This window comes from Mandrillus leucophaeus, unplaced genomic scaffold, assembly GCF_000951045.1.
Source record: "Mandrillus leucophaeus isolate KB7577 unplaced genomic scaffold, Mleu.le_1.0 Scaffold474, whole genome shotgun sequence".
NCBI classification, from domain to species: Eukaryota; Metazoa; Chordata; class Mammalia; order Primates; family Cercopithecidae; genus Mandrillus; species Mandrillus leucophaeus.
Window position 1 is genome coordinate 593,601 of NW_012105076.1, and position 20,401 is coordinate 614,001.

Consider the following 20,401-nt stretch of genomic DNA (forward strand, 5'->3'; position numbering starts at 1 on the left):
AGGAGCTTGAGGCTGCAGTGAGCTATGATGGTACCATTATACTCCAGCCTGGGTGACAAAGCAAGACCTTGTCTCTAAAAATTGAAGAAAGAAAAAGGAACTAGGGGGGTAGACTCTTGTTTAAAGCCCAGCTGGTGGACTCAGCCAATAAAACAGGAGGATTAAGCAGGAAGGAGAAGCACGAGGCACACTGTGGCTTGAGCTTCACACGGCCCAGGATGCACGAGGCCTGTGGTGCCCTGCCGTGAGAGCTGTGGCAGAGCATGTGGCATTCTGGAGTCTCTGATCTTCTTCTCACAGTAATGTTTTTCAGTGCTTGAAATAAAATACCCAGGATTATAAAGGAAACCAACAACATTGAAAGATTGTTATCAAAATAGTATTAGAAAACACATTTTTGAGTCCAGGCACGGTGGCTCATGCCTGTAACCCGAGCCCTTTGGGAGGCCAAGGAAGGCAGATCATCTGAGGTCAGGAGTTCAAGACCAGCCTGGCCAATGTGGTGAAACTCCATCTCTACTAAAAGTATGAAAATTAGCCAGGCATGGTGGCGTGTGCCTGTAGCGCTAGCTATTCAGGAGTCTGAGGCAGGAGAATCGCTTGAACCCAGGAGGTGGAGGTTACAATGAGCCAAGATCACACCACTGCCCTTCATCCTGGGCGACAGAGTGAGATTCTGTCTCAAAAAAGAAAAAAGAAAAAATTTTGACTTAGGGACATGTAGCAACAACAGGTATTCCTATGTATTAAAGTATCTAGGGGCTGGTGAGAGGTGTGGCAGAACATGTGGGTCTGGGGAATGGAGAGCAGCATGCAAAGCTGGGGAAGACCAGGAAAGACAGAGGGAGGTACCACAACGTGGAGTCCACTGAAGAGGCAACTTTGGGAGGTGATAATGACTTAAATACCAGGAAAGTTACTACAGAGGTCAGAGGACTTGCTGTCGGGCTGCTGGGAAGAGGGTTTTTCGGTGTGTGAAAGGTTAAGCCTTTAAGACTCAACTCAACCTCCATCCTCCTGGGGCCCAGGAGACACAAGACCCAGGAAATACCATCTGTAGATCCTCACTATAGCCACCCAACTGTCTTCCATGCTTTTTGTTTGGGAGCTGAGTGCTTCAGAAGCAGGATTCTGTGGCATTTCTTGTTTGAATGGTGTCCAGTCAGCTTGACTGCCAGATCAGCTTCCCCCAGTCTCCCCAGCCTGGGACCTGCTGACCTCCTTTGCAGGCATTTGTCCATTCTAGCCTCCAGGTTCATTCCCTGCTTTGGGGTAAGAGGCCCATAGCCCAGCACTGCTCATTCAGGCTTATTTGGTGCCCAATGATGATGCATGAATTTCCTCCTGCTTCGGAGACCTTCAGGCCCTAGTTGAGTGAACTAGACATCTGCCTTGCTTCTTCCACTTGGATCTCTGTCATGGAAGCCTGCCTGGTGCTTCAGTTCCTCCAGTCCTGTGCCTGGCTTGCCAATTCTGGGCTCAGTAGCTGGGGCCCTGGTAACTGTGGACTTCCTTCCTGATGGCACCTTCTGCTTGTCCACCCTGCTGAACATCCCTTGCCTCTAGTCATCCTGATATATTGATCTGGCAGCCTACTGCTTGACACACATCTGCTATTCTGCTGGCCTACCGTCATTGTCTCTGGTGGGACCTGTCTGCCAGGTGCTGAATATGTTCTGAAAGTAGACCTGGCCATGCATGGTGGCTCATGCCAGTAATCCCAGCACTTTGGGAGGCCAAGGTGGGAGGATCGTTTGAGTCTGGGAGTCCAAGACCAGCCTGGGCAACATAGCCTCTTGAAAAAATAAAATAAGAAAATGAAAATAGAGCCAACAGGGTTTCAAGATGAATTACATGTAGAGTGTGAAAGACATGAGTAAAGAGCCGGGTGCAGTGGCTCACGCCTGTAATCCCAGCACTTTGGGAGGCCGAGGCAGGTGGATCATCTGGGGTCAGGAACTCCAGACCAGTCTGGCCAACATGGTGAAACCCCATCTCTACTAAAAACACAAAAATTAGCCAGGTGCAGTAGCGCGTGCCTATAGTCCCAGCTACTTGGGAAGCTCAGGCAGGAGAACACTTGAACCCGAGAGGCCTTGCACTCTAGCCTGGGTGACAGAGTGAGACTCCATCAAAAAAAAAATGAGTAAAGAAAAACTCTGAGGTTTTTGGCCTGAAAAACTGGAAGGAAGGAGTTGCCATCAACCAAGATGGGAAAGGCTGGAGAAAGATTGTCTTGACTAGCTCAGATTACTGTAACAAAATACCTTAGGCTGCATAATTTATAAACAACAGAAATTTATGTCTTACAGTTCTAGAGGCTGGGAAGTCCAAGATCAAGGCAGCAGTCAGTTCTGTATCTGGTGAGGGCTCATTTGCTCTGCTTCATAGATAAGGGTGCCTTCTCACCCTTATTCCCTATAGCTGCAGGGCTGAGATTGCTGAAAATCAAACACAGAATTTCACCCTGTGTCTGGCTAAATCTCATTGCAAGTTGTACTCCTGGCCTTGCACAGTGCCCACTATTAAAGTGAGAGCATTGATTGAGAAAGAATGGAGTCTTGTTAGTTGAGGTGGGAATGTATGGCAAGATCCTGGCAAAGCAGGGGGCACTGAGTCCCTAAATTCTGATGAGTCTTTTTGCCAGTGGAAGAGGTCTCTACAACCCTAGTGGTATCAGCCTCTCCTCTCACAGTAGTATCAGCCTTTCCACCCAGTCAGGACTCACAGGTCCAGGAATCAAGGGGTGAAAGTGACAGCATCACTGTTCACTATTACCCCTGGTAACCCATTAGCAAAATCTTTGCTTCCTGGCCCCGTAATCTTATGCTCTGGTGACCTAGAGGTCTTAGTTCCGGAGGGAAGAATGCTTCAACCGGGAAACACAGCAATGATTTCATTGAACTGGAAGAGTATCCCCAGCCACTTTGAACTTCTCATGGCTCTGAATCAACAGGCAAAGAAGGGAGTTCCTGTGATGGCTGGGGTGACTGATGCTGAATACCAGGAGGAAATTGGACAACTACTCCACAGTGAAGATCAGGAAGAGTATATCTGGATTACAGGAGATCCCTTAAGGTTGTCTCTTGGTACCACCTATGATTAGGGTCAATGGAAAACCACAACTCCTCAATTCAGGCAGGACTCTTAATGGCCTAGACTTTTCAAAAATAAAGGTTTGGGTTACCCCACCAGATGAAGAGCTACAACCAGCTGCAAAGGGAATATACAGTGGGTAGTAGAAACAAGGTGGTTACAAATACTAGCTATGGCCATGTGACCAGTTACAAAAACAAGGAATGTAATTGTCCTATTTCCTCCTCATCTTGTTATGAATGTTTGTGTTTCTATTTTTCATCTCTTATTCCCTTACCATATAACATAAATACTGACTTTATATCATAGTATTTATTAATTTTACACCATAGTATTTAAGTTATGGGCTATCAACAGAAGAATAAACATCACTGATGGATTTTACCTCCTCTTTTGGGGAAAGGATTGGTGCGTTTTCAGTTGCATATAGGGTAGTTAGTTGTATCATGTTAGGTGGAACTATGACCTTGTTATTGACTTTTTTTGTTTGTTTTGAGGAGTCTCGCTCTGTCACCCAGGCTGGAGTACAGTGGCATGATCTCAGTTCACTGCAACCTCCACCTCCTGAGTTCAAGCAATTCTCCTATCTCAGCCTCCTGAGTAGCTAGGCATATGCCAACACACCTGGCTAAGTTTTTGTATTTTTAGTAAAGACGGGGTGTCATCATGTTGGTCAAGCTGGTCTCAAACTCCTGACCTCAAATGATCCACCCTCCCCGGCCACCCAAAGTGCTGGGATTATAGGCATGAGCCACTGTGTCCAGCCTGTTACTGTTTTCATTTGGAAATTAAATATGTTTTACAGCGAGGCATACAGGTGCCAAGTTGACAAGAGGTAGACTTGTGATGGTTAATTTTATGTGTCAACCTTACTAGCCCTCAGGATGCCCAGATATCTGCTTAAACATTATTTCTGGGTATGTCTGTGAGGAGGTTCTGGAAAAGAGTAGCATTTCAATCAGTGGACTGACTAAAGTAGATTGTCCTCTCCAATATGGGTAGGCATAATTCAACACTTTGAGGGCCCAAGCAGAAGAAAAAGGTGAAAGAAGGTTGAATTCTGTCTCTCTACTTGAGTGCTTGAGCTGAGACATCAGTCTTTTCATTATCTTGGAATGTGAGTTATGCCATTAGCACTCCTCCTTCTCAGGCCTTCAGACTCAGACTGGAATTCATGCCATTGGCTTTCCTGGGTCTCTAGCTAGAAGACAGCAGATTGTGGGATTAGTCAACCACCAATATCTTGTGAGTCAATTCCTTATAATAAATCTCATTTTGGGCCAGGCGCGGCGGCTCATGCCTATGAGCCCAGCACTTTGGGAGGCCGAGGCAGGGGGATCACCTGAGGTCAGAAGTTCGAGACCAGCCTGGCCAACATGGTGCAACTTCGTCTCTATTAAAAAAATAAAAAATTAGCCAAGTGTGGTGGCACACACCTGTAATCCCAGCCACTATGGAGGCTGAGGCAGGAGAATCGCTTGAACCCGGGAGGTGGAGGTTACAGTGAGCCAAGATTGCGCCATTGCACTCCAGCCTGGGCCACAAGAGTGAAACTCTGTCTCAAAAATAAATAAATAAATAAATAAATAAAAATAAATAAATAAGTAAATCTCATTTTACATGAACAGTCAGCCCTCTGTATTCATGGGTTCCACATCCATGGATTCAACCAACTACAGATCAAAAACATTTGAAAAAAAGAAAAGAACAGTTGCATCTGTAATGAACATGTACAGACTTCTTTTTCTTCTTATAATTTCCTAAACAACACAGTATAACAACTACTTACATAGCCTTTACCTTGTGTTAGAGATTATAAGTAATCTAGAGATAATTTAAAGCATACAGGAAGATGTGCATAGGTTCTATGCAAATACTACATCATTTTGTATAAGGGACTTGAGCATCTGTGGATTTTGATATCCGTGAGGGGTCCTGGAAGCAATCCCCCATGTAAACTGAGAGACAACTGTGTGTGTGCGTGTGTGTGTGTGTATGTGTGTGTGTGTGTGTGTGTATATCCTGTGGGTTCTGTTTCTCTGGAAAACTCGAATACACAGATGATTTTCATAAAAATGAACATTCACACCCATGCAAATACCCTAATTTTGAGTTCATATCACACTTCACATTACACTTGTATTTTTCAAGTGTATTTTTGGAAACCACAGCACTACAATACTGTGTTCTGCTGCATCCCAGGAGATTCCTTGGTTGGTCACGCACTTGCTCTTTTATGGATAGTCCCTGGTGGGTTTGATGGTCTAGCAGGGATCAAAATGAGCTGGCTGTCTGACCTTTCTCTGCTTTCTCTCCCCTCATCTCTGCTTCCTAAAGAATCCCACATTGGTTGCTTCAAGGACTTCCAATTGCTGTCAGAACTTTCAGATCTAATTAGATTGAACTTTAATTACTGGGTCAGCAGTGAGCCTGATCTGACTTTTGGAGAGCTAAGGTTGACCCCCACTAAGGGTGCAACTGCCCAAGAAATGCAAACTGGCTCACTCCATTTAGACTTGGAGGTCAAATGCCAGAAATAGTTCAGAAAAGTAGTGGTGGCTGGCTGTTGAAGCCTCTTCCTTAATTTGAGTAGCTCTCTTCCCTACTTTACGGAGCAGTGGAGATGGCAGCCCAAACCAGAGCCAAGTAAGTAACTTACAAGTGAAGGCACATGCACCTTCCTGACGGCTGACACCATGTATTTCCAATTTACCATTACCAAGTGGCTGGAGGTCCTCATCTTTCTTGGCTGTCAACAGTTAGAGACGATTATTTTAAAATATACAATCTAGGGTGTGGTGGCTCAGTCTATAATCCCAACACTTTGGGAAGCTGAGGCAGGTGGATCACCTCAGATAAGGAGTTCGAGACCAGCCTGGCCAACATGGTGAAACCCTGTCTCTACTAAAAATTAAAAAATTAGCCGAGGTGGCCAGGCACAGTGGCTCATACCTGTAATCCCAGCACTTTGGGAGGCCGAGGCTAGTGGATCACTTGAGGTCAGGAATTTGAGAGCAGCCTGACCAACACGGAGAAACCCCATCTCTATTAAAAATACAAAATTAGCCGGGCATGGTGGTGCATGCCTGTAATCCCAGCTACTTGGGAGGCTAAGGCAGGAGAATCGCTTGAACCTCAGAGGCAGAGGTTGCAGTGAGCCAAGATCGCGCCACTGCACTCCAGCCTGGGAAACAAGAGCAATACTTCATCTCAAAAATAAAATAAAATAAAATAAAAATTAACCGGGCGTGATGGCACACGTCTGTAATCCCAGTGACTTGGAGGTTGAGGCAGAAGAATTGCTTGAACCCAGGAGGCAGAGGCAGCAGTGAGCTGAGACTGTGCCACTGTACTCCAGCCCGGAGGACAGAATGAGACTCTATTTCAAAAAACAAAAAAAAATAAAATGTACAATTTAAACAAGGTGTCTCAGATATCTACTTTGCAGCACTGCATTGATATGCATTTGGCGAGTTTCCTTTAACATCAGTATACTTCTCCTGCATCACTGACCTCCTCAGGCCAAAATTTGGTACACCTGATGCTAGACCAGCGTTCTTTTTTTCGTGTGTGTGTGTGTGTGTGTGTGTGTGTGTGTGTGTGTGTGTTTTGAGACGGCTCTGTCACCCTGGCTGGAGCACAGTGGCAGGATCTCAGCTCACTGCAGCCTCTGTCTACTGGATTCAAGCGATTCTCATGCCTCGGCCTCCCAACTAGCTGGGACTACAAGTGTGTGCCACGCCCTGCTAATTTTTGTATTTTTAGTAGAGACTGGGTTTCACCACATTGGCCAGGCTGGTCTTGAACTCCTGACTTCAAATGATCTGCCCACTTCAGCCTCCCAAAGTGTTGGGATTACAGGTGTGAGCCACTGCGCCCGGCCACTAGACCAGCTTTGTTTCTGCTAAAAGTAGATCTGAGCTTATCATACCTGTTTTTTCCCCTAAAGACAAACAGCCTGAAAACCATCCATTTAAGAATGCTGAGGCTCTCGGCATAGGATTGAGTACTACTGAGCTAGGGACAGCCCCATAAGCTAGTTGATACCTGAACAGGGCTGCTTATGAAAGTCACAGAAAATTTTCATCTTTTTTTCTGCAACATCAAAGTTCCTCCAAGGAAAATATCAGTCTGGCCATCCAAGTACAAAAATAACAACCCACTAAGTTTACTCCTTACCCAAGGCTGCAAACTTCAACACAGTCTACAATTCTTCAATTACTAGAACTATAAATAGCAAGCTACTAACAATGGAAAAAAGGAAAACAATAACAAAACATCTAATACCGCCCTTTGTTATTCAAATTCTTTTCCACATGTTGGTTTCCAAAGGTTTCTTCCTTTGCTGATGACTCATTTTAAGCTTGCCAGGAGTACAGTGCAAAAGCAGTAGTGAGCAAAGATTTATGAATATAAGAAAGAACCAGCCGGGCGCGGTGGCTCACGCCTGTCATCCTAGCACTTTGGGAGTCCGAGGCGGGTGGATCACGAGGTCAAGAGATAGAGACCATCCTGGGCAACATGGTGAAACCCTGTCTCTATGAAAAATACAAAAAAATTAGCTGGGGGTAGTGGTGCACACCTGTGGTCCCAGCGACTAGGGAGGCTGAGGCAGGAGAATCACTTGAACCTGGAGGTGCAGGCTGCAGTGAGCCGAGATCACGTCACTGCACTCCAGCCTGGTGACAGAGAATTCGGCAGGTTCACCTTGGGCTCAATGACCCCGCTTCTGTAAATGTGTCCTCACCTCAAAGCGGGGGTGAAAAGACCACTCACTGAAACACAGGAAGGCAAATCCTAGAATGTATTAATATATAAATAACTAAAGGAAAAATCTCATTCCTATTCATTCCCATTTTTATGACTTAACATGTCTGCAACACATTCATGTGGTAGTAAATGTTTGTTATTCTCTAGTCACAATGAACCTGGAAAGTGTTGACTCACGGGTTAGGGTCAGAGAGAGGAGAATGGTTCAAACAGCTTCTAAGGATTGGTTTCTAAGAATCAGGATGGGAATAGGTGCACAGTGAACTTTCAGCCTTTACAACCAACCACCTGCTGCACTTGGACATCTCAAAAGCACATCCAGTGCACATTGTCTAAAACCCACCCTACTAACTTCCTTCTCCATTCTGGCTTCTAGGATCCTCCTAACTTGCTAAATGGTATTAGTTGTGAAAGCCAAAAATCTAGGTTGCCATCCTTGACTCATCCGTTCCCCTACTCACCCTGTCTCAAACCATAACTCACTCCGGTTCATCCACTTGATCCCTCTAGAAGTAGCCACTGTCATTAAGATAACTCCTGAGCTGGGCACAGTGGCTCATGCCTGTAATCCCAGCACTTTGGGAGGCTGACGTGGGCGGATTGCTTGAGGTCAGGAGTTCAAGACCGACCTGGCCAACATGATGAAACCCTGACTACTAAAAATACAAAAATTAGCCAAGCATGGTCATGCAAACTAATCCCAGCTACTTGGGAGGCTGAGGCACAAGAATCGCTTGAACCTGGGAGGCAGAGTTTGCAGTGAGCTGAGATGGCACCATTGCACTCCATCCTGGGCGACAGAGCAAGACTCTGTAAAAGATTACTCCTGCCCAGACCTCCTAATTTCTTCCGATCCATTTTCCCTTAAAATTTACAAATATTGGCCAGGCGTGGTGGCTCACACCTGTAATCCCAGCATTTTGGGAGGCTGAGGCAAGTGGACCACCTGAGGTTGGGAGTTCAAGACCAGCCTGGTCAACATGGTGAAACCCCATCTCTACTAAAAATACAAAAATTAGCCGGGCATGGTGGTGTGTGCCCATAATCCCAACTACTAGGGGGGCTGAGGCAGGAGGATCAGTTGAACCTGGGAGGCGGAGATTGCAGTGAGCAGAGATCGTGCCACTGCACTCCAGCCTGGGCAACAGAGCAAGACTCTGTTTCAAAAAAAAAAAAAAGAAATTTACAAATATTATGACATAGTTCACAAACACCAAAGCAAAATAATATATAAATATGTACACCATAAAGCATGTTAACAAAATGAATATTCACACACTGACTAGCCAGGTTATGAAAACATTGCCATCATCTTTTAAAAATGTAAATATAACTAAATCACTCTCTGCATAAAATGCAAATAATTCGGCCACACTGGTCTTTTTGATTTCCAGGTTCTGGATGCCTCTTATCTCAGGATCTTTGCTGTCACTTCCGTTTAGAATGTGCTCTCCCACCTTCATTCTCCACCCATTAACCTCTCTTATGAAATCCTCCTGAGCAGTCAGGATTTCCTTCACAAGCACTTACCACATCTGGAATGACACAGCTCTGACTGACTGTTAAAGACCGGAAGCTCCATGTGAGCACAGACTGCATCTTTTCTGCACATCATTGCATATCTTGCACCCAGCGTAACGCCCTGGCACCAGTACCTGTTTGCTAGATGATAAGAGGAGGAATTTCCTGGGTTGCGATAGGGGCCAGGGGAAGAAAAAAAAAATCTCTTACAATTTCATAGATAGTACAGCCATTCCTTATGAAAATTATCATTTTTCCCCATTAGTAAATCCTACCTTTAATAAATTCTGGCCTATGGGGCCACATATTTCAAAGGAGTGCCTAATTTAATTGCTTTGGCCTTGATATGCTCCAAGAACACAGCAATCTTCTACTAGTGGGTCTCTCCACATTAATTTCCATTCATTTCGCTATGGCCCATGTGCAACAGCCCTTATGACTAGTTTGTTTGTTTATTTATTTATTTATTTGAGACTGAGTTTTGCTCGTCGCCCAGGCTGGAGTGCAATGGCGCAATCTCCACTCTCTGCAATCTCCGCCTCCTGGGTTCAAGTGATTCTCCTGCCTCAGCCTCCTCAGTAGCTGGGACTACAGGTGCCCACCACCACGCCCAGCTAATTTTTTGTATTTTTAGTAGAGACAGGGTTTCTCCATCTTGGTCAGGCTGGTCTTGAACTCCTGACCTCAGGTGATCCACCCACCTCAGTCTCCCAAAGTGCTGGGATTACAGGCGTGAGCCACTGTGCCCAGCCACGGACTAGTATTTTTAAAGTTCGCATCCTGACTTTGACCTTGCTCAACCAAGAATTTATTCTTGGAACCAAAAATTAAGTACATAGCTCAACAAAATTAACTGGTAACAACTTTCAAGTATATATACACTGTGAAATAAATGTTTTGTAATAGTACATGTGAATGTAAAATACTAAATTCACAAATACCCTTTGTCATGAATCAGCTATGTGCCAAGACAAATTCCTTAATCGTGTGTATTTACATCATCTTAAATAAGTATCTTAAGAAAAATATGAAGTGTTTATCATACATTATTTAACTGGAAATAAATTGTTATTCTAAAAAGTCAGGAAAAACTATTCTTTATGTATGAAATGAAGTTACTTCTACTTATTTTAGAGGCTATATACATAGAGAGGCCATACTTGTAACATCCATGGAATTGACTGGCATTTAAATTCAGGTTCTGCAGTTTACAATAGTAACTCCTGGAAAAGTCTCATTTAGCTTCCTCACCTATGAAAAAAGCAGCATTGCCTACCAAACAGGATTACCTGAAGATTAAATAAAATAACATAGGTGGAAGCACCTGTCATCAGTTATACTCAAAAAGTTTTTTTAAAAAGTGGACATGGGATAGCATGGTAGCATATATAGGTTACAAAATCCTAAGAAGATAGTAAGTTACAAAGAAAATAAAGCCTGGCATGGTGGCTCACACCTCTAATCCCAGCACTTTGGAAGGCTGAGGCAGGCGGATTGCTTGAGCTCAGGAGTTTGAGACCAGCCTCGGCAACATGGCAAAACCTTGTCTCTACAAAAAATACAAAGATTAGCCAAGTGTGGTGGCATGTGCCTGTGGTCCCAGCTACTTGGGAGCTGAGGTGGGAGGATCACTTGAGCCCGGCAGGTCGAGGGTGCAGTGTGCCGTGATTGCACTACTGCACTCCAGCCTGGGTGACAGAGCAAGACCCTGCCTTAAACCAACAAAATAAGCACCCAACCCCCAGAGTGTTTGTTTATATTAAAGCAAATGGTCATAAAATATTGGACTAAACCTTAAAATAAGTCTGCACCTTCATTAGCAATTAAATATTTGCTTTCCAAGGGGAAGGATATTGGCATGTTGACAAGGCCTCATGCTGACTGGCTATAAAATGCATCACTGACTCATACACGTAAACTACCTTAGTATTAATGACTTCTAAAAAACTTCTGAGGGTTTTGCTCACTTGTGTTTTCTGCAGTGAAGCATAGAAAATCCTCCTCTCCTTGCTCCTTTTTCCTTTTCGTAGCTCTGGGCTATTTTGTCCACTCGCACTAGTTATTGCACAGCAGGGCAGCCAGGTCAGAGCTCTGGGCTGTGTGCTACAGCTTCTGCAGTGATGACTTCAATCTCCTGACCTAACTTGACAAGACTGCAACTCTTCCCTGCACTCTGCAGGGGAAGGTGTGTGCTGCAATGAATTCCAAACATTGCTCATTTTCTGAATGGTGCTTTGGTTGAATGGATCTGGCCTCTTTTCTTCCTCATGCGAGAGATGTTTCCTTTCAGGTAAAATGGAGAAAGGATGTGAAGAAAACTCTTGTAAGCCATCTCTGTAGACCTTCGCACAAGTACTTTGTCCATTTTTCAGTATATTTTCTTGACAATTAGATACCAGGATAAGACTTAATTTAACATTTATAAATATTTAAGAAAAAAGGAATCAATTTGGAAAACTTTTATCAATCAACAAGTTATCAAAACAAGGGTTTTCTTTTTGACAGTGAATGTACAATATTATATGGTTTGCCATTATTTCCTCATTTGGAAGAAAGGTAAAATGAGAAATACAGTATATAAGTCATTGTAAGTTCAGCAGATTTTTAAAACACTTGAGACACCAGTTAGAAAAAATGCAATCGAATAAACCAATTGTAAAAGCCATTTCAAAACAACAACAAATTTAAATATGAACCACCTATTAGATGATACTAAGTAATTATTGTTTTTGTTAGGAGTAATATAAAATTGTGGATTTTTTTAAAGGTCTTATTTAAGTATTGTAAGTGAAATACTTTCTGTGTGATTTGCTTTAAAATATTCCGGATTTTAAAAATTGTGTGTTGGATGCATGCAGTGGCTCACGCTTGTAATCCCAGCACTTTGGGAGACAGACAGGATTGATTGAGGCCAGAAGTTCCAGACTAGCCTGGGAAACATGGCGAAACCCCATCTCTTATTTAAAAAAAAAAAAAAAAAAAGAAAAATTGTTTGTCTGTCAAAGGAGGAGGGGTGTGGTGGTGGTGACAGCATGGATAGACAATAAATATGATAATAGATTGCAGTATTCTAACACTGCTGTTGAGAGAGAGATATATATATATATATAAACAAAATAATGGGATTTATATATGTGGCACCCAGTACAATGTACAATTTTCTTTTTTAAAAAAAGTATTTAAGTTATGCATTGCTAAGCACATCTGTAACTGATGAGAGTGACTCTAGTATCTAAACTGTTGGAGGAGGGCTATAAGGGTAACAGGTAGGGAAGGCATATAGAAGGAATATGTTGGTATCACAGATTTCCTAAGACTCAGGGAAGGCCATAGAGCTAGGGTACTAGTCTATGCTAGAACTAATGGATTATGCAACAGAAGACAGACAACTTTTGAATGAAAAGCTCTCTTTGTGCCAGACTTGAGGTCACCACACATCCTGCTCACACTCTGCGATGTCTGTAGGGTAGCACACCACCAGAAACTGCTGATGGAATTACATCTTCAAGATTCAAAATGTTTAGATCCAGTATATCTAATCCATAAAAATAAAGCATTCTTTATCCTGAATGCAGTTCTGTGCATTCAAGAACAATAATCTAGACATTTTTCATGTAGGATTTAAATAGGAGTACAAGTGAATTAAACCATTCAGATAAAAACGCAACTAAAGATGCATTAGCTGCTTTGAGTCAATATATTGTGTGGTCAACCTGATACTCCATTCACATAAAAAAGGCATTCTATTTCTTTATTTTTTTTTTATTTGACAAGCAGCAGTATCATGTTTGTCATTTTAATGTAGATACAATTATTAGGTTATCTGTCATATTACAATATTTAAGTTTTTAAATTTTATGTCCTTTAAGATACATTAAAAAAAAAAAAAAAAAGACACATCAACTGCAAACGTGAAGGGGAGAAAAAGCATGGTACCCAACCGAATGTCCACATTTCAGCAATACTTCACTCATTCTTTTAATAAAGTTTTAAGAAATGTCATAATGACATGAGCTTGAAATATCTCTAGGCATTTTCTTTGACGCTCATGACGTGGCACTGGTGATGTTGTAAACAGCAGAAAACAGGGGCTGCCAAATGACCAAATTATGGAGGCACAGGCCTGCTTTTTCCCACAGGAATACACCAAATGGTGATGGCAATGATCTTCTCACACCACGCTGGAGGAGAGCGACATCACGCAACGTAGCTGTATTCATCTGCCGATGCCTGGCTGCGTTCGATGTACTGTTTGTCTATCAGAACTTCAATACACTTCTTAATCATGCTGATACTGGGATTAAACCTAGCTCTTGACTGACTAATCACCTGTGGAAGAGAGATGTCGAAGTCAAAGTACTGCCAGTTCTTCAGCTATAAGTAATTACTTTTAACCAATCAGTTTAAAGTGCCTCAAAGGTACTGAGGTTTCAACAAATGGGCCAAATTAAGTATGAAAATAGGAACTAAATTGTGGAAAATGGATACAGCAGAATCTAATAATGATACATAATTAAGTGAAACAATAAACTAATCTAAGTACTCACACACAACCCCAAGCTTCTATTTAACTTTAACTCAACTCTCAGTTCTTAGTTCAAACACCACTTTCTCAAGAGAGTTTCCCCCAGCAGACCCCAGGCCAGGATATTTAAATACATTCCTACAGTACTGCATACCTTTCCTTTAGTGCATGTTAATACAATTTTATAGTTATTTGCATATTACTTCAATAGTGTATTTCTTCCCCCATTAAACTGTGAACTCCAAAACAGCCTGCCACATCTTCAGCTGCTCTGTACTACATCCCAGGCACCAGCCCAGCTGTCTATCACATGGTAGGCTCAAGTAGTTATGGAATGAATGATGGGTCAACTTCCTTCAATAACTGGACAGAAGACTCAGTGAATCGGTAAGTTTTAGACCTCTAAAATAAAGCCAAAGCAAATATGAATTTATTATCATTTGAGATAGCATCTCACTGTGTCATGCAGGCTCAATCCCTGGGCTCAAGCAATCCTCCCACCTCAGCCTCCCAGGTAGTTGGTACTACAGGTGTGCCACCACACCTGGCTATTTATTTATTTATTTATTTATTTTTTAGGTGAGATGGGGTCTCCCTGTGTTGCCCGGGCTGGTCTGAAACTCCTGAACTCAGGTGATCTTCCTGTCTTGGCCTAACAAGGCATTCAGATTACAGGTGTCCACTGAGAATGGTGGCTCATGCCTGTAACCCCAGCACTTTTGGAGGCCGAGGCAGGTGGATCACCTGAGGTCAGGAGTTCGAGACCAGCCTGGCCAACATGGTGAAACTCTATCTCCATGAAAATACAAAAATTAGCCAGGTATGGTGGTGCACGCCTGTATTCCCAGCTACTCGGGAGGCTGAGGCAGGAGAATCACTTGAACCTGGTAGACAGAGGTTGCAGTGAGCAAGATCACGCCACGGTATTCCAGCCTGGGCGACAGAGCAAGACTCTGTCTCAACAACAACAACAACAACAACAACAACAACAACAACAAGGATTACAGGCATGAGCCACTGTGCCCAGCCTGCAAATCCGAATTTAATACTGAAATTATAAGTGAGTACAATTCTGATTAAGTATAAAACATTTCTTTATGCTATCTGAGGATCAGGTTATTTCTGTATTCTTTAAGAAGAAAGAGATTGAATCTGTACAATGACAATGCCCTCTATCCTAAGAAGCCCTGAGGACTGCCCTCTTTTTACCTCTTGAATAAGGGCATTGTGCCGAAGCACTTTTCGTGCTTTCATGATACGAACTATAGCAGCTTGGAGATACATTTTCCGGTCCTCATCGACTGCACTTCTAGTCTGCTCCATTTCCTGTTTTACAGAAGAAAAGAAAAAAGACCCAACAAGACATTAAGTCACTGAACCTGTTTTAAATTCATTTTATCAGTGACTGCAAATACTTTTTTTTTTATTTTGAGACAGGGTTTCACTCTGTCGTCCTGGCTGGAGTTCAGTGACTCGATCTCAGCTCACTGCAACCTCCATCTCCTGGGTTCATGTGATTCTCATGCCTCAGACTCCTGAGCAGCTGGGATTACAGGCATGCACCACAATACTGAGCAAATTATACAGCTATGTTGTGCTAATATCACATAACCACTGCTAAAACATCTACTGTACAATTTCTAGGGTTAAAGTTGAAAGGTTATTAGAAAAAAAATTTACATTATTATAAACTGTACTGTTAAGGTAAACAGGTAATAAAGGAGGACACAGCAATAATTTGCAAGATCATTTCTTATCAGTGATTACAGAATCTGTATCACGATGCTTTTAGATGGAGTTGTGTCAACTGCGGTAATTAGCTCCAAATGCATACTGGATCAGGCTTCAAAGAGAACAGCTGTGAAGTGCCATTTTATGTGGCTCAAGCAGAGAAGCCAGGAGAGGGGGCCTATCTCCACGGAGCTCAAGAAACACAGGAGAAGCAAGGCATAGAAGCAGGCCATGCCACACTAATAGGATCTCCTCATAGCTTTTCAAAGACAAAATACAATCTATATATTTATGTATTAGCCTGGAGGAAAATGGAATCTTGACCATTTTAGGTTTCAAAGTGAATCGCAATTAATATTTGTCTCCCCCATGGGGAATTACGTTTCTGGAGAGGGTCTAATGTCTTATATTATCTTCACATCCTGCACCAGCCCAAGGACTGCACACGGAAGGCAATCAGGAAGCATGAGTGATAGTAACAGTCTATCCTAGACCAAAGCAACAATCACTGCTAAGTTAAAAGAATGAAGAGCAGAAGTCCCCTCCTCACACTGGCCTGTTAGGACCTCACTCCACACCCACTAGATCACAATCTGCATTTGAACAAGATGCCCAGGTGGCTCATTTGCATATAAAAGTTTAAGAAGCATTCTCTACTGACAAGTTTTCTTTGAAACAAATGAGCTGTAGGCCACACTCGGTGGCTCACACCTGTAATCCCAGCACGTTGGGAGGCGGGCAGATCATGAGGTCAGGAGATGGAGACCATCCTGGCTAACACGGTGAAACCCTGTCTCTACTAAAAATACAAAAAGAAAATTAGCCGGGCGTGGTGACAGGCGCCTGTAGTCCCAGCTACTCAGGAGCCTGAGGCAAGAGAATGGCGTGAACCTGGGAGGCGGAGCTTGCAGTGAGCCGAGATCACACCACTGCACTCCAGCCTGGGTGAGAGAGTGAGACTCCGTCTCAGGAAAAAAAAAAAAAGCTGTAGAACTTTCCCTTATTTTACAAATGAAAAATATGAAATTTTATTACTTCTCAATGTGGGAATTTTCAGAGAGAATGTAAAGTTACACATTCTAGTGGTTTAAGAGCAAATACAACAAAACCATACTCTTTTCCTTAGAAAAAACTAAAATACAAGTAGAGATTTCTGTTTGATTGTTAGGTTAATAAATGCCAACAACAAACCAGAAAAGACATACCCCACTATTAATTTTGCTGTGCAATGTTTTGCACAATCTCAGTGTAAACACTTGTAAAGTCCAATGCTTAAATGTTTCCCCCTCAAAAAAACTTGACATTAAAAACACTTACTTGTGGTGTGTCTTTCTGCATTGATGTAGTAATTTTAAATTTTGTTCGTTTACTGCTAAAGTTCATATTTAATGAAAATGAAGATTCTGCATCAATATCTTCCTACATTTAAAAATAAAACATTTATATTTACAAAAACCAAAATCTTATAAATAAGAGCTTGCTGCAAGCAATTCCACTAAATTAATGACCAAGCAAAAAAGTCTCCACTCTTATAACTTTTATATTATAGATTACCAAATTTAAGAGAAAAATAATTCTTTTGTTCAAACAAACAGGAAAAATCCAATTTTATTTTCTACTTTTACATCTGCCAGAATCTTAGGCAGTTTATATTTGGCAATAAGATATTTGCTGGTCCTACTATTACATACACACTACTTTTTGATAAAAAAAGAGTCAAGCTCATTGCCTAGAGTTTGACATTTTAATTTTTATGAAACACCAAAGTTCATAACTTTTCCATCACCCCATTCTGAAAAACCAACCAAATTTTTTTTACAAATGCTGCAATAACAAAATACCCACTGTAAATGGCCTGATGGCAGGAGAAAGCTGTGCCTCCAGTAGCACACAGCATCAATTAGCCGTGACCTGGGGTGATGGTGAAAACGTTTACTTCAATCCATCTTTTATTCACTCTTCAAGAAGCAAGTGGCCTTTGCTCAGAGGAAAACTGTTAAGCCAATTTTTAGAATAACAACTTCCATATCAGGCTTAAGAAAGCCACTGATATCACAGGGTGGAATTTCTCTGGCAGAAGGATCAAAAGGCATTTGGAAGATGAACTAATTCTCAATAATAACCTAAGACATTCTGCTAAGGAATGGATGGATTCATAATTAAATTAAAAGGCCAGGCATGGTGGCTCACGCCTGTAATCCCACCACTTTGGGAGGCTGAGGTGGGCAGAGTGCTTGAGCTCAGGAGTTCAAGACCAGCCTAGCCAATACAGCAAAATCCGGTCTCTACTAAAAATTTAAAAATTAGCCTGGCATAGTGGCTCACACCTGTGGTCCCAGCTACTTGGAAGGCTGAGGCGGGATTATCACTTGAGCCCAGGAGGTGGGGGTTGCAGTGAGCTGAGATGGCACCACTGCACTCCAACCTGGGTGGTACAATGAGATCTCACCTTAAAAACAAATAAAAATATAAAATAAAATTTAAAGTGCAAACAAGGAATCTATGTTTACCTTGTCAATTTCTGGGCAGCATGTTTTAGAAAAAAATATAAAACCTTTAAGCATTTACTAGCCTAAAATTAAAAACCATAATTAATTAACCTTAAGAAATCCCTATTTTGGCCAGGCACGGTGGCTCACACTTGTAATCCTAGCACTTTGGGAGGCCAAGACGGGTGGATCACCTGAGGTCAGGAGTTCCAGACCAGCCTGACCAGCCTGGCCAACATTGTGAAACCCTATCTCCACTAAAAATACAAAAGTAGCTGGGCATGGTGGCATGTCCCAGCTACTCAGGAAGCTGAGACAGGAGAATCATTTGAACCCAGAAGGTGGAGGCTGCAGTGAGCCGAGATCACGCCATTACACTCCAGTCTGGGCAACAAGAGTGGAACACCGTCTCAAAAAAAAAAAAAAAAAAAAAATTCCGTATTTTGCTAAGATTCTGATGCCAGAAAAATCATTTCTCAAAATTATGAAAACATTGATTTGAATTTCAGAATATATGCCTTTTACAGTTGTTCAATTGTAGACTATAAAATGTCATCATCATCTTCGGGATGTCAGCAAAATGAATTGATGAGAGAAATAAACCGTAGGCTATTAACTTTACCAAAATAAAAACAAAACATTATTTATAGAAATTTTTTTCTTATAAGCACAATAATTTGAAGGAGATATAATCCCACCTCTGTTGCATTTTTAACTATTTAAACATCTAGGATATACTATGACAACAAAACAATGAAATCTTGTAACTAGAAAAAAAGTTACAGAGAAAAAAAGTAATATACTAACGGCTTGTTATTCTTGTGACAGGTATCAAAAATATATGGTGGTTAAAAACAGATGATAGTTAATTGAGTGCTGACATTAAGAACACTTGGAATGGAGTTACACATATTAAATATGTGTACAAATAGACGTCAACAGGCTGTCATTTCCTGGTAGAGAACCATGAAATTAAGCACATTTATAAAACCAAAAACCCAGAAAGTCTTTAAAGGCTAGTTTCAAAATCTCAATTAATCAAAATCTTCCAGATAGCAATTCTTTTACAATTATTCAATAAGCTTTAACAGTATAGGACAAATAAAATCAAACTATAAAGGGCACATGGCACCAACTCACACAGCACGCTCTGTGATGCCTTACGCTCGCAGCTCTATGGAGCGTGCAGTAATGTAGTGAATGCAAGTGCTTTCCAGAGCACAAGGTGCAATGACAATTACAGCCTTACTTTAAAACTGCAAATGTCTCATGAAAAAGCTTTAATGTTGATAATGCTTAAATTCTTTGGAATATTACTACATACCTTTTCTGAATCATGGTTAATCATTTTCACATCAAGTAATGATTTGATTGTTTTTGTCAGTTCCTTTTCATTCATCTGAGTGCTGTCCTGAAGCTCCTTATAACTGACAGTTTCACTGTTGTTAAAGGCAAGAAGAACTGCCATTTGGTATGTCGTAACCATGGCTACATACGGCTTGCCCAAATAGTTCATTTTAACTTCACCTACAATTAAAACAAAAACTGACAGTGAAATGACCATTCAAAGAAACATTTCAAATTTACTCTATTTCAGACATTTTCCTCTGAAAGAGTGAACCAATAGTTTTATTAAATTGTTGTAAAGCCACTGCTGTTAACAAGGTAGTCATTTTGTTTCTTGGGGAGGTGAAGATGGAATTCTATTAGTTTTGAGTATATGGTATAAATCAGTTAAGCTATCATAACTTCACCAGTAGGTTAAAACAGTCTTTAAGGCCAGGCACAGTGGCTCACACCTGTAATCCCAGCACTTTGGGAGGCCGAGGCAGGCAGATCACTTTAGGTCAGGAGGTCGAGACCAGCCTGGTCAACATGGTAAAACCCTGTCTCTACTAAAAGTACAAAAATTAGCCAGGCGTGGTGGCACATGCCTGTAATCCTAGCTACTCGGGAGGCTGAGGCAGGAAAATCGCTTGAACCTGGGAGGCCGAGGTTGCAGCAAGCCGGGATCGCGCCACTGTACTCCAGCCTGGGTGACAGAGCAAGACTCTGTCTCAAAAAAAAAAAAAAAATCTTTAAGTACTAATAGAAACGCTAAGACTTAGGCAGAAAAAGAAAAAAACAAAAAATCCAAACAATAAAAGGAGGTGGGTGAAGGAGAAATGGACGGACAAAGGGGAAAGTGATACCAACAACTGACACAAGTCTCCCATGGAAGGTTCAAGCCTCCTGGGAGGTCTACAGCCATATGGAAAATGCTTTTACC

At 41.9% G+C, this 20,401-nt stretch overlaps 1 protein-coding gene across 6 annotated transcripts in view; it reads right to left on the reverse strand.

Moving 5' to 3' along the window:
- Positions 1 to 11,831: 11,831 nt before the first annotated feature.
- Positions 11,832 to 20,401, reverse strand: part of CUL2 (cullin 2) — a 93,546-nt gene continuing 84,976 nt past the window's right edge. For 4 of the 6 annotated variants that reach the window (XM_011995129.1, XM_011995131.1, XM_011995128.1 and 1 more), the window contains exons 18-21: positions 19,457 to 19,659; positions 16,961 to 17,062; positions 15,122 to 15,238; positions 11,832 to 13,716 (exon numbers count right to left, since the gene is read on the reverse strand). In XM_011995129.1, the coding sequence (XP_011850519.1) occupies positions 13,585 to 13,716; positions 15,122 to 15,238; positions 16,961 to 17,062; positions 19,457 to 19,659 (554 nt within the window). In that variant the 3' untranslated portion in view covers positions 11,832 to 13,584. The remainder of the gene's footprint in view (positions 13,717 to 15,121; positions 15,239 to 16,960; positions 17,063 to 19,456; positions 19,660 to 20,401) is intronic. The other 2 variants (XM_011995132.1, XM_011995133.1) reach the window with 1 other exon arrangement.